General features: G+C 37.0%; 1 protein-coding gene across 2 annotated transcripts in view; it reads left to right on the forward strand.

Annotated features, from left to right (window-relative positions):
• The window catches only part of PTPRQ (protein tyrosine phosphatase receptor type Q), a 106,590-nt gene extending 97,427 nt beyond the window's left edge, over nt 1-9,163 (forward strand). The window contains exons 42-45 of one of the 2 annotated variants that reach the window (XM_035341315.1): nt 1,573-1,721; nt 3,325-3,460; nt 6,709-6,832; nt 7,113-9,163. In XM_035341315.1, coding sequence (XP_035197206.1) covers nt 1,573-1,721; nt 3,325-3,460; nt 6,709-6,832; nt 7,113-7,150 — 447 coding nt within the window. In that variant the 3' untranslated portion in view covers nt 7,151-9,163. The remainder of the gene's footprint in view (nt 1-1,572; nt 1,722-3,324; nt 3,461-6,708; nt 6,833-7,112) is intronic. The other variant, XM_035341306.1, reaches the window with a different exon arrangement.
• Nucleotides 9,164-14,971: the final 5,808 nt, after the last annotated feature.

Below are 14,971 nucleotides of genomic sequence, written 5' to 3' on the forward strand. Positions count from 1 at the left end.
ACCCCAATTGTCTCTTCTAAAAAGGAGTAATCCTAACCATTCTGTTATCAGACAAATCCCTTTGAATGTATCCCTCTCATATTAAAGGGCAAAGATTCTCTGGTGCAGCGCAGCTGTTTTGCATTGTACCACCAGCTCTATTGGCCTCCACCCCCAGGAAATTCACCCAATATAAATGAGAATCATCAGTATTACTCCCACTCTGCTGGGAATGGAGGTGTGGGGTACAGCATAGATGTTCATCTTTGCCATGATCCACCACTGTAGTTTCCACACTATGGAAAAATAAGCACTCAAGTCAGACCAGAAGGTGGTCTTGGAAAGAAGTCTGGATATAATGACCCAAGATGAAGGCAGCCTTCTTTTGCATTCCCAACATTGACCTGTGTTATATGTAGTAAAGCCACATCCTGAACTCAGCTATCCAAATACAAAGATGCATTACCATCCCAAGGTGTGTGCCATATTGCTGTCTTTAAGATTGCACTTCACCTTCCATCCAAATGGATGGATTCTTGATGATCTTCCTGTGCAGGTAAAAGGCATGTATACACTAAATCATTCACAATTTTTGCCATATTGCATCCAAAATCTTCTTGTTCTGTTTCTCTTTTTTTTTTTTATGTTGATCAGTTTTAGTACTATAGACCTAAAGTAGTTGCACATAATTGCTCACAGTTGCTCAGTGTTTCTTGCAATATGAAAAAAGCAAGTGGTTGGTTCAGAACAACAACAACAACAATTAATTAATTGCAGAAGAGTTCATTAAGCTGCAGAACTCCTTGCTGCAAGATATTGTGAATGCTGAAAATATACAGGACTTCAAAAAATCTGGAGAAATTAATGAAATAAAAGTCTGTTGAGTGCTATCAAATTTTTAGATACCATCTGTGACTGAGGAGATTCGTGGCTTACAAACTGTTAAGAATGGAAGGGATATACTATGGAACTACAGATACATTGTTGTCTTGTATTATAATTTTCATTACGATTTTTCACTGACTCCTGTTGGAAGCATGATACTGAGCTAGACAGACCTTTGGCCTGACCCAATGCTTTTATTGTTATGTCCTTCATAGTTAATTTAGATACCAGAACATAATCAACTGTATTGAGTTATTATTACTGCTGCTCTGATTTAGAGGGCACCAAATACATAGAAAATATATTTGTGTTGACCAACGTATTTGTTTGCCCTAACTATACTAGGTCAGTATTAGAACAGTTGTCTTCCCCTGAATAAATTTGCCAACCCAGTTCACTAAAGTTCTAGAAAAGCTGCGGAAATGTCGACACGTAATCTACAAATTACACTGGTACAGTGACTGAAGTCAAATGTAGAGTGATTGCTGAAGTCATTAATACTTCATGAAAAGTTAATTTGATGCCATCTCTCTCAAAAAAACTTGCAATAAGAGCCGTGCACAATGAATTATCCCTTGATACATGTTCCATCCTATGGTTACGCTATTCTGACTTTGTTAAATGAAATTGCTGAGAAGTTTACAAGTAGCTTACTGGATAATCTTTCGCATTTGTTTTGTTAAAACTGCCTTATTTTATATCTTACAGCATGGGGATTGCATGATGGTGCGCCAGTGTAACTTTACTTCTTGGCCAGAACATGGAGTCCCTGAAACTACTGCACCAATTATCCATTTTGTAAAACTTATCCGTGCAAGTCGAGCAGGCGATAATACACCAATGGTGGTTCACTGCAGGTAAGCATAGACACCAGGTCATGATTTAGTATCTTATCATTCCAAGTGCATATTAATGCTCAGGGAAGTTGACAAAGATCAATAGTGAGTGCCCAGGTATGGCTTTAGTATGGATAGCCATGAAGTTTTCTTCAGCAGGGCTTCTCAGTCCTTTATAGGAGGCAAAATACCAAAGTAAGCCTGTTCTTGCATACTCAGAAATCCCATTGAGGAGACAACTTTGAAAGAGTTATTTCAAAATTACCATAACGTACAGCTAGATGTATCTCAAGTTTCCTCTTTATCTTAAGAAGAGGAATAGCAACAACTGACATTCTTTTAATGATTGCTATTATAGTTATAGCTTTTCTTAAGAATTAATTCCCTAAAATTGTGTTTAAAATGTGTCTGTCATTGTGAGGAAGAAAATATTTTTGAGCCACAGTGAATGACAAATATGTGTAGGGGTTTGCATATGCTAGATTTCAAACTTAGATGCCTGTAAACAGCTAAGATCTCAACTTAGACTTTTAAATAAATGGTCTGGTGGTTACTTGGTCCAAGTGACATGAACTGAGATGTCTAAGCTTGATTCTTTGCCTCATTCTCACTTAATGTGAGTCTGGAAATATGTGGAAGGAAAAGCTAGACTATGTGCCATAAATTCATTTTCTGTCCAGTGAATTCATCATGCACTGGTGTTCTTTTTATTTGTTCTTAGTGTCTTGCAGGTGCCATCCACAATGTGGGATAAAACCTCCTTATTTTAATTGACATTGTTATCATTGATAGTTGACATTTTCCTCTACAGAAGGGGCCACAGAAACTTCTGTAGGAGAGAACTACACAGTCTTCGTGTTTTGAGGACATTTATGCACCTTCAGGCCCTTCTGCAATGAATGCTATCCCATTTTCACAACACAGATACATGAAGGGGCCAGCATGGGCCAGATAATCTGTCAACGGTCCCAGTGATTATAAAACAGCAGCATGTGTTCTCCTATCCAGAAAACTCATCCTATATATTATGCTCATTAGATTCTGCAGGTTCAAAACAGTTTTGCTATACATCACCTGATTATCTGAAGTGATATTTCTTGTATTTATTATACTAATTGCAGAAAAGGCTGATTGTGATTTAAAGAAAATACTATTCATTTTCAAATCCTTAATTAAAACAACACTAGCTAGCAGTGTGTGCTACATACTTGTCCTCCTTTTAAAAGCATTTTCTTTTAAATGTTTTGCTAGATACCATGTTGTTTTAACTCAAATAGAAAAAGCATCACAGAATCAGGGTAGGGTGTGATTTCAAATAATCTTATGAATTCTTTGAATCAGTGAACACTAGAAAAATCACATAAAAGTTGGGTTTCATTTATTTAAATCTCACTTGTCCTGTACAACCCCTTGTAAAGTCAAAATCAGAACATAGCTCAAATCCAGATTACACTTTATCTCATTCACTAAGGAGACACACACACAAAAGTAGTGCAAACAAGTTCAAATTTTCAAAAGTTTTCTTCTCACAATCAGCTTACTTTAACCAAAATGTTCTGAGGAAATATTGTATAATGAGAAAACTAAAACAAACTTAATTTTATTTTGTGTATTATGTTCGCAGTGCTGGTGTTGGAAGAACAGGTGTTTATATTGCTCTAGACCACTTAACACAACATGTAAATGACCACGATTTTGTGGATATCTATGGCCTTGTAGCTGAGTTAAGAAGTGAAAGAATGTGTATGGTACAGAATCTGGTAAGACTCTTATTTGAATTCTGTTCTCCTGCTGTTAAAAAGTAAGTCATCTGATCTACAAAACTAGACTAGAAAGCTAATGGCATTCAGCTACCTAATATATTTCCTATTAACTCCTACTCATGTTTGGATTACAAGCATCATGCAAATGTATGCTTTTCAGTCTAAGTATATTTTGGCAAGCAAAGTCTTGACCGGTGTTGAAAAAAGTGCTGAGATACTCAGTTTTTAGAATCTAAATCATAATTTCTCAGAGTTTGAGAAAGTTTAAGTTTTGATTAAAGAACAGGTGTTAAAAATGGCTTTGCTACACTACTAATGACCTTATTTGCTACCAAACTGTATTTTTTGTGTATATATATAGCATAGTCCTCCAGACTTTTAAAAATTCATTTACCTTTGACCTTATTGGTAATTTCTTGAGTCTTTATAAATTCCTGCAAATAAAGTAACACGTAGCTAGAATTAAGCACAGACTTCAGCGTTTGTAAAATTAAGGCATTGTAAAACTAAGGATATCAGTTAGTGATGATATAGTAATAATACTAAGGAAGAGCTCTGCTGTACTTGGAGATCTGGGTATCTGTAAAGGAATAATAGCATCTAAAACTGATTTTAAATGCCCAGTGGATTGGAATCCAGCTGTATTTGCATGAGACTTCTTGCATAAGCCCTCTGCAGGCCAGACCTAACCCAAGGCTGTTCTGAAACCTTTTACTCTACAGCACAACTTACCAACTTTTTAATATGGGTGAGCAGTTTCAGGATGAACTTCCACTCTACTGATAGATTTGAACTGATTTTGATGTAGGGAGTCTTCTTCCATAGGGAACACACTTCTGCTGTTCACATATCATGTCAGAATATGTGAAAAGTGTGTAAGAATGTGTGAAGTTTAACCTCTCTTCAGCAACTGCAGTTAAGATTTTGTGAGACCTTCTTGTGATAACATCCCATTTCTTGAAAAGTACTGTCTGCTTACCAGTCACTTTGAATTTTTCCATTGGAACTCATGATGCAGCTAAACAATTGCCCATTACCTGTGATGATGATTTCTGGGAATGCTTTTTTGGTTTCTGCTTTAAGCTTTTGACTACCTGAATCACCTGAAAATAAGGCAAAGACTGGAAGACAATTTAATGGGAGGTCCCCCAAAACCAGACCTTAAAACAGTAAGATATTTGATAAGATCAGTGTACATTTTTAAAACTTGAATCAGTTTTTCTTATCTCTGCATTTGCATATTTAGGCAGATGCTATGAAAAGACCTACCAAAATGTAATAGAAGATGATTTCATAATTCTGAACAAAACAAATACAGATCTATACACTAGCTTCAAAGTCCTGAGACAGGTTGTTCTCTGTCCAGATCATTTCTACCTCATGTCTGCAAGCCTACAAAATGCAGATCAGTGCTAAAACTTGACCAAAGTGAACTGAACCTTGTTAAGTTTTATGGCAGGTTCAGTAATCAAGCTATTCTGACAGCTCTGTGACAAACCACTACTTAGTAGTCTACAATTCAGATTTTATGTGATCAGCTCAGAAGATGTGAAGAGATGACCAGTTGCTTTCCAGAACTCAGTTTAGATATCCCTCAGTGAAACTGTAGCATCAATGAGTAAAATAAATTAACAAATCAGTTGCTGTCAGACCTATTTTTTCCTTCTTGTAACTTCAAATTGTTTTTGTTTTGCCAGCAATCATTGTCTGTTACCAACAGGCACAGAATGGCCTGTATTTTCACAATTAAACACCTCTGCAGTTACCACACTCCCCCCAGAAGCTGGCTGCATGTAAGCTCTCTACAGGGAATGACCCTGTAATAACTCCTGAAACACATCTGGGAATTATTTGGGATAGTGGTGGTTAGTGTGGATCAAAACTATGTGAAAGACTATTCAAACATTTTCAAGTAGTTTGGATGATCAAGTTCCACCATCTGGCAATGTACCCAGACACTGTTTAATTCACTAGTATAGGTATAATTTCAACATCAGGGTATTCTGCCTGATGGCCTGTACATTACAGAGGCCTGCCCTTGGACTCCAGGTAAAGCTCATAAACTAATTGTTAGTGAATTTTTTGGTCTCTCTCACTTCCAACCATAAAAATACCTCCAAATAATTAAGAATGTTATTAATTATAACTGGGAAATACCATACATTCCCATATCCTGCTTCCTAGAAAGATTTTCATTGCTACACTCCCAAAAATAACTGTATGAATGCAAGAAATTATGAAGCTTTCAGAGTTCTAAACTCTGAATTCTAAACTCCACTGAAACTTAACAATTATTGAGCAGAGAAATTAACACTAATATATTTACCCATGCAAAAAATGAAGGAAGCTAACCTTACTTTGGTCATCTTCATCTATGGAGATATTCAAAACACATCTGAACAAGGTCCTGGGCAACGTGCTCTAGGTAACTCAGCATGTTACCCTAGCTCATCTCAATGAATCTGTGGCTCTGTGATCTTGCTCATTTTCTGCATCTACTCACATGTGAAGATAAACTGAATCCATTTCTTTTTCTGTCTGCCTTAATTCTTTTATTTCATTATTTATTTCATCCTGACATTGCCCTTTTTTATTTTTCTCTTTTCTGTGGTTATTACCCACAGTTACTTTATGCCCTTGGAAATGTCAAAGTAACTTTAGTTTTCCGCTCTTCACATTATAGTCTGCTAAAAATGATGCTACAGTCCAAGAAGTATCACTAAAAATACTGTGGTTTTTTTTGTTGTTGTTTTGTTTTATTTTTTACCTTAGCATGGTGCATCTTCCCAGAACATTTTGCATCCTCCTTGAACTTTTGCATTTGAGTGCACCCTGCTGGTTTTCTCTATGCTATAAGGAGGGAAATTTTCTCACTGAAATATTAAACTCATGTTCAGTTTCTTCAGTCTTACTAGTAACAAAAAGTAATCAATCATCTCTTCATAGAACAAACCTTTACAGAAAAAATGTGGATCAGCCTGTAATTCTCAGTAATGATTAGAATAATTTCATATATTTTACTAGCCATATGAAATAATATCTTTTGACAAATTTTAATGCCTTATGCCTTGTAATGAATGAAATCAGGTCAGGCATGTATAATATCACCAAAGTACTGAGATTACTGAGTTAATCTGCAGTTACTTTGATAATATCTGGATGTTAAATAAAATTCAAGAAGTTTTGTTTTGTTTTGGAAGTATATTTTTTGTCTAATCAAACATCTTCAAATTCACACCTCACAGGCACAATATATATTTTTGCATCAGTGTGTATTGGACCTATTGACAAGCAAGGGAAGTACTCAACCCATATGTTTTGTAAATTATTCAGCACTTCAAAAGATGGACTCTCTGGATGCCATGGAAGGTAAGCAGATACAGATTATTTTTTTTTCATAGCAGGTGCATTGATTTGCCCAGTCTAAGAAACATAAACAAATACTTTGACAAGCATTTTTTGGCTCCAGAAGTGTAAAGTTTTAGCATTTTTATCCCCTTTAGTTTCCCTCATGGTAACAGTCATTGCTCAAGCTTTCCACTTTTTTTCCCTGTGAGACCTTTTAACTTCAGCCTAAACAGTTATCTGCCATTAGTTACTACTTGATGGCAAAGGAGATTAATGTAATATATCTGTTTTTGTTTTGTAGGTGATGTGGAGCTGGAGTGGGAAGAAACTACCATGTAAATATTAAGACTAGATATTAAAAATAATCAGGTTTTGAAAATCAGTCATATTTTTCTAAGCAAAAGGGCCAAAGCAAACTCCCCTATTTTGATGATTAAAACATATGCTGGTGATTGAAACAACTTTTCTTCTATCGATGTGCCTTCATAAATATGTTAAAGTATTTTATTCAGATCACAGAGCAATAAAGATATGAAGTACTTTTGCACAGACTGCACTTCTGCTGTTACATTCAGATGTATTTAAATAGAAAGTGCGTTTGAACATACTCCTTTTTTCCATTTATCTTTGTAAAGAGGAACAATGAGCCAAATAAGATGTAAAAAGTTCTTATTCCCAGTGAACTTATTTTTGTGTGAATTTGCTGTGTTCAGTGTGTTTTGGTTTTAAGTAAAAGCTACAGTTCCTGGAACTGCTCTTGCTAGATTGGTTTTAATGTTGCTATCAGTTCTTGCAGACTAATTCCATTACCATCACAGTGATCTTTACCTAAATGTATGCTCGTGTTTTGATTTTTTTTTATGAGTGATAGCATATCAGCTCATGATCCTGAACAGCTGAGGAGTCACCTTCTGACATGGGGAGGATTATTCAGCTTTTACACAGCACACAGTAGCTCTTCAGGGACACTTGGGGCTATTTAAGCTATCCTATAATCAGAGGGTTGTTTTTTTTAAATATGCAATGGTGATTGCATATGTTCAGTGCTGAAGAAAGTATTTTACGTTCCTGCTACTTTTAAAAACATATAAAGTAATAATAATAATAAATGTATAAATTTATTACCTATTATGATGCATATTAGGTTGACTTCAGTAATAGAATGTTTATAGATCATTCACGTTTCTTGTATATGGCATTGTTCAGTATTTTAAAAGGATACTCAAAATTTAATAACAGTATTTTTTATAACACAGAAAAATGTTACTCCTTTCTCTGGTTTGTTGAATCACTGTAGACATTGAAAAGTGCAGGAAGTAATATTGGGGGATTTAATGAAAGGAAACATCTCCCACTGCTTATCTTTATCAGAGCTAGATCTGAAACAGGAATGAGAGAAGCAGGAAGCTCTTATCTGAGAAGCAAAACAAAAACTGGAAGAGTAGGAAGCAGGAAGAGTATTAAACTGTGTACCCTGTTTTTACATGGGAGTATTCAATTGATACTATTGGGAGGGGGGACTGATTGCTCAGGTTTTTTTTTTCTGTGTAAAGAAATGTATCATTCTAAATAATACTAAAGCTGTGACCTTAATCTAAAATGAAGAACATAATAGCTAAGAGACTTTGGATTTGCCATCTTGTATTCTGTTCAACAGAAGAAATCCATAGCCTTCTGGAGGCATCAAGCTCAGGAAAGTCGGACAAGCCTCTTTGGAACCTAGAAAGATACAAGTGTGGGTGGTGTGTTTATGTACATGCACTCTGAACAGAACAGTAAATGAAAAAAACTGTCCATGTCTTAACTGTAGCTACCAGGCAGAAAATACTGTACAGTATGTAAGCTGATATTTATTCATAAGTAAATGGCAGTATGTCTTTTGATGTCTTTTTAGAATCTGGCAAGGGCAGTGCAGATTACAAATCAGAGAGGGCCCTTTGTAAATTAGCAGAAAGTGCCAAATATCTGAATGAAAAATAAAAGGCAGCATTTAAGAAGATGGAAATGGTCTGCAGACATATTTTGGGCAACCTGTCTTTCATGAAGACTGACGGTATTGTAAACATCACCTGTCAAGCTAAAAGGAAAACAATGCCTTTTAAAGCTGGATAGAGCGAGAGAGAGGTGATGTCCACAGCTGTTCAAATCTCTGGCAAAGCATTCGGTACAGCTCTAGTTTCATTTGGTTCATATGAAACATGTGTTCTTCATTTATTATACATGTACTTTAAAGTATTCTCACAAATTACTTATAGGGGCTTACAGATGTTTTTCATGATTTGTATTTGTACTTGGTAGCAGTACATGCAGCACTGTGATAAATTGACATTATAAAGTCATAATCTTTTATAATCTTGCATCCACAATGGTGGAATATATGTGTGTGTGTCGTTACTCATTTCTTTGTAGGAAAAAAATAAGAACCCTTAGGCAATTTATAGATGAACTCCAGAATTTCCAAATGTGCTTAAATGTTTTCTGGTTTATAGAATACTTATCATGGAGATTCCTACATCTCCTTGTAAGGGACCTGTCAGTAGTTGAACTACATTCAGTAGCATACTTTCCTGACATCTCAGTAAGACATTAGAATATTTGTCTCTCTTTTCTGTGGGTCAAAGTGAAAAAATGAATAGTAATTCAAATATATTATTGTTAAATTTGATGTAAGCAATCTGATATATGCTACTTTGACACAATTTGCATTGTATTTAGTATAAAAAGCCAATATTCAGCAAAAATGGCCACAACTCATAGAACATATACTAAGGGGGAGAAAAATCTACAAGTGATTCTCTGCAGTAACTATTTTTCAGTATAAGTGGAGCAGTAGTACACTGACCTCTTCATGTGCCCACCAATGATTTACAGAGAGAGGAGAGCACCTATATATCATGAGATCCCCCAGACCTCTGTCCAGTCATGAAGAAAAAATTTCCACATGGTCTCTTGTTTTCCAGCCCTCCTTCCCATTTGCAATAGCTTCTGTGCTTGTTCTGCTGACATAACCAGAGATCAGGAGGTGGGCAGGATTTATCCAATTGCTATTTTAAGAATATATATACATAAAACATCACACCATTTTCATTCTTAACTTTGCCACTCAATTTTATACAGATTCTAGGAGCTATTAATGTAGCGAGAGAATATCCAAAGCAGAAACTGAATGTAAGATCCAGAGAAGGATACCAGAATTTTTTTCACCTGATTACAATTACTTTGAAATTGGGTTGCACAGAATCACAGAATGGCTGAGGTTGGAAGGGCCCTCTGGAGATCATCTGGTCCAAGTACCCTGCTCAAATAGGGTCTCCTAGAGCACATTGAACAGGATGGCATCCAGGCAGGTTTTAAATATCTCCAGAGAAGGAGAATATGCAACCTCTCTGGGCAACTTGTCCCAGAGCTCTGTCACCCTCTCAGTAAAAAAGTTTTTCTTCATAATCAGATGTACCTTCCCGTGTTTCAGTTTGTGCCTGTTGCTTCTCATCTTATCACTGGGCACCACCAAAAACAGTCCAGCTCCATCCTCTTGACACCCTCCCCTCCGATATTTATACACATTGATAAGATCCCCTCTCAGCCTTCTCTTCTCCAAGCTGAACAGGCCCAGCTCTCTCAGCTTCTCCTTATATGACAGGTGTTCCTGTCCTCTAACCATCTTCATAGCCCTCCCCTGGACTCACTCCACTAGTTCTCTGTCCCTCTGCTACTGGGGAGCCCAGAACTGGACACAACACTCCAGGTGTGGCCTCACCAGGGCTGAGCAGAGTGGCAGGATCACCTCCCTTGACCCACTGGCAACGCTCTTCCAAGTGCAACCCAGGATACCATTGGCCTTCTTGGCCACAAGGGCACATTGCTGGCTCATGGTTACTGCTGTCCACCAGGACTCCCAGGTCCGTCTCCACAGAGCTGCTCAGCCCCCAGCCTGTACTGGTGCTTGGGGTTATTCCTCCCTAGGTGCAGGGCCCTGCACTTGCCCCTGTTGAACTTCATGAAGTTCCTCACCTCCCAGCTCTCCAGGCTGTGGAGATCCTTCTGAATGGCAGCACAGCCCTCTGGGGTATCAGCCACTCCTCACAGCTTTGGGTCATCAGCAAACTTGCTGAGGGTGCACTCTGTGCCATTGTCCTGGTCACTGATGAAGAAGTTGAACAGGACTGGACCCAGTACGGACCCCTGAGGGACACCGCTAGCTGCAGGTCTCCAACCAGACTGTGCACAGCCTTCTGAGCTCTGCTGTGCAGCCAATTCTCAATCCACCCCACCTTAGTATATTATGTTGTTCAGTACAATTCTATAAAAACTGACAACTACATACATAGAAGTCTCTCCATATGTATTTATAGCCAACTCTGTTGGTTATCTGTAGAAGAGGGTACTGCCCTCAACAACTGACCTCTTCAGCTTACAAAAGTACTAGAACAGTAGCGCATTACATTTGTATTGAATTTAAAGCATGTTTTTGAACTTTTATAAGAGTGGATAAAATAATTGTACATTCATTTTATGTTCCTTTACTGCATAGTGGGAGCTATTCTGCACTTCATTTCATAACATTATGTAAAAGATCAATAGTGTGTGCCATCTGTGTATGGCCACAATACAAAGTGCTCATATGCCGTTATTAAGAACAAGCAACAAAGAGCAATGAATCAATTGTGTTTCATACTGAAGTCACATATGACAGTGAGCTTTCCTGATTACATACAGAAATGTACGAAGCTTCCTGGATTTGGAAATGAAATAAAAATCCCCAAGACTTCATTTTGACAGAGAAGTGAATGTTAAACCTTTGTAAACATGAAATATAGGATAGGTGTGTACTTGCATTTTCCATAGCAAAATCACACTACACAGTTAGTGTCTGCTTTACCAAGATGAACCTTAGAAATGCCTTAATATAAATTATTTGGTATTTGCAGAGCACATTCAGAACCAAACCTGGAAAAACAGTGATGGAATTGAAGACAGAAAGTGACAGAAAAGTGCTGATCAATATATAAGCTGTAGTTGTAGTCACAAACTTTTTTAACAGAATCTTAAACAAAACAGGTGCAACAAAAGGGGTGCTGAAATGAAGTGAAACAAGTATTTCTTGCTACCTTAAATTACCTTAAATAAATAAATAAATAAAGTCCATAATCTATGTATATGATTTTAGGACCAGTAGCAAGTTAGATTAAAACCTGCAAACGTAAATCAAGGACAAAATTCCTATCCATTTTCATGGAGTCACAATTTTACTAACTTCAGATTCGCAGCACAAAAAGGTCTGTCTCTTCATGGTTGTATCCAAGAAGATTTTCACGTTATCCAAGAAACAGAACAAACATAATCAATGTACTGATCTGTGTTACTTGACCTGTTTCAAAATCTTAAATTCATCACGTAATAGCTGGATTTTTGCGTCCTGTTGCCTTCTATGAATCAATAACATTTCCAATACTAATACTTTTCCTTCATAAATAGATTGGCTAATGACTGCTCCTCTAATTTAGATATGAAAGTGTGTTTAAGTGGAAGATGATTTAGCAACAGTTATTGTGCTACTTATGTATCACTACATATAAAAGCTTTTGCTGTAATGTAGCATTTCTAAAACCGGTACCTAATAACTGGTTGATAATTGCATCTTGCCAAGACAATGGAGATCACGTGGACTTCACAACTGTGCAATGTTTAAAAATATTAAGGCTGAAGCTAGCGTCTGGTGCAGGCTCCAAGATCTGGGTTTTATGTACAGTTCTTACTCAAGTGGGGCAAAGCCTGAATTTGCAGACATTCAAGACACAATGCCCTGTGAGATCTGTGGGCAGAAGAGTTGTGTTTTTTTTTTCTGAAAACATGTTGACAGCAATAAAATAAAATTTGAAAAATATGCTTCAGAATATGTATTAGGTGTATAGTAAGCATTATACAGATCATCATGTAGCCATGGAAATAAGAAATGATAAATAAGCCTGATCCAAATTAATTTGTTTTGTTTTGTTTTGTTTTAAGATCTATGAAAAGTATGCAATTAGCTGTCAGTTTTAGGAGATATACATAGGGTAGTAATGAATTCAGTGTATGTATATAATTAAGCTGCACGTTTATTCACTGCTGCAAAGACTGCAATGCACTGAGTGCAGTAGCCTGCAGCTGGAAACCATTGACATGTAGTTTTGGGCATATCATTGGCAATTTTTGATTTTAAGGAACTAAGTCAAAGAAAATATCCTGAAACTGGTCCACTGTTTCCCCACTTCTCCACAGCTGCTGTGTCACCACTAGCATGATGCTGAAAAGACAATTCCTCCCAACATTGTTCTTCATGCTGTGTTCTGTTTTCTATTTTGCATTGCTTCTGTATTTGTTTCTGTTTTGTGTTGTTTTTCTATATGTGACATATCAGAAGTTAGTGTAAACAAATACAGGTCATCTAAGTCAGATACTACAGGTACTACAGGTTCTACAGATACTACAGGTTCAATCATATGTCATTCTTGGGTGTAGTGGTCTTCAAACTTGCTCTCTATTCCCTTCCCTCTAAGTTGATTTGCATATGACATCACAGAAAATCAGCTGCATTTCTGCACTGGCCCTTCCCCAGAATACATTTTCTTTCCTGTCCTCTGTGTGGCTACAGTTACGAGCTATAAGACAAGTACAGACCTACTATAGTGCAGACCTCAGAGCTGAACAGCGGTATCAGTTGCATGTCTTTGCAGCAGAAGCACTTCATACAGTTGTAAGGATAAACTAAATTACTGGCTTCCTACCCTCAATTTCCTTCTACAGCTATCGCAAATTCTGGTATAAATTTTAGCATTGGTCACTGATTAGTGTCAGTTGAAAACAGCAAGATGGATGCAATGTTTGATATTTTGCATGGTGATTCTCTTTTCCCAAACAATGCCAAATGGGTTACTGATTTTAACTGGTTTTTCTCCCAGCTCCCTTATCATATAGTCCCTTTCTCATATTCAACTCTGTAAAGAAAACTGCAAATCAATGGCCTTTTAGCAGTCAATAACAATGTCTATGGCACATTTCACAGATCTCACTTAACCAGGCAAAGTCTGGGACAAAACTGTGCCTCTATATTTGAGTTGAAAGACAACATTTAGAAGGTTTCAGTTATATTTGGATCATCTTACTCTGCTTGTTGATTGGTGTTACCAGGGTGATCTTTTTGTAGGATGACAGCTGCACACAGCTATCCACTGTAATCATGAATAAACCATCCCAGTACTCTTCCTAGTCAATAATAAGCTGAAGGAAGTTTCACAAGGATATTCCTAAAATATTTTGCAGGAGATGAAGTTGTGGATGGTAGCAGAAGAATACTTGGATAGTGGAAATCTAATATGCAACTAAAGCTTTACTGTTCACAGTTACATTCCCCGAAGCCTGCTGAGCAGGAAGTGTCCTGGAACACACAGAGCATATTTGAGACAACATAATACAACCTTTGAGCTGAGTACTGCAACATACCGAACACTCTTGTCAGTCATGCAGGAATGCACTTAAATAAGCTTTATTGTAAATGTCCCCAGCTCATTTGAAAAACACAAGTACAGGAAATACATATTATGAAAGCTGGTAACAATCTTTGTGATTCAAGTTAGTATTGGAAACCAAGGGACTCTATTCAGTCAATGCTTTCACTAATCTTAAATATAAAAAACAAATATTTTGTCTCCACAAGTGCAGAACATGGACTGACAGAGTGTAGACAGAGAGGGTTTTATTCCTCTGATGAAGGCATAAGCAAAAAAGTAAGCCTGTATGTGTGTCTCTCTCCCTCAGTCTGCTGTCTTTATGTGCTCTCCAGTTGGGAATAACTGCAGATAGATGAAATTTATCCACTTGTATTGCAAACCATATATCAGTAATCCCATTCTCAGAATACAGTATAAAAGAGTTCAGTGACTTTTTGTTTATCACTTTTCCGTTGGCATTCACAATAATTCCACTTAACTATTTTTCTTACAGAATTCTACTACTTCTCTGTAAGTATTGCAAACACAATGCACATAGTGTGGATCTGGGCTTGCGTATTGGGCACAGAATTCTTAAATGAGCTGCAACAACACAGCACTACTCACTAGGCAGGGGCACGGATCAACCTGAGGAGAATGGCTCCCAAGCATGTAATCTTACTCCCTTTTG

This window comes from Oxyura jamaicensis, chromosome 1 (assembly GCF_011077185.1).
Source record: "Oxyura jamaicensis isolate SHBP4307 breed ruddy duck chromosome 1, BPBGC_Ojam_1.0, whole genome shotgun sequence".
NCBI lineage: Eukaryota > Metazoa > Chordata > Aves > Anseriformes > Anatidae > Oxyura > Oxyura jamaicensis.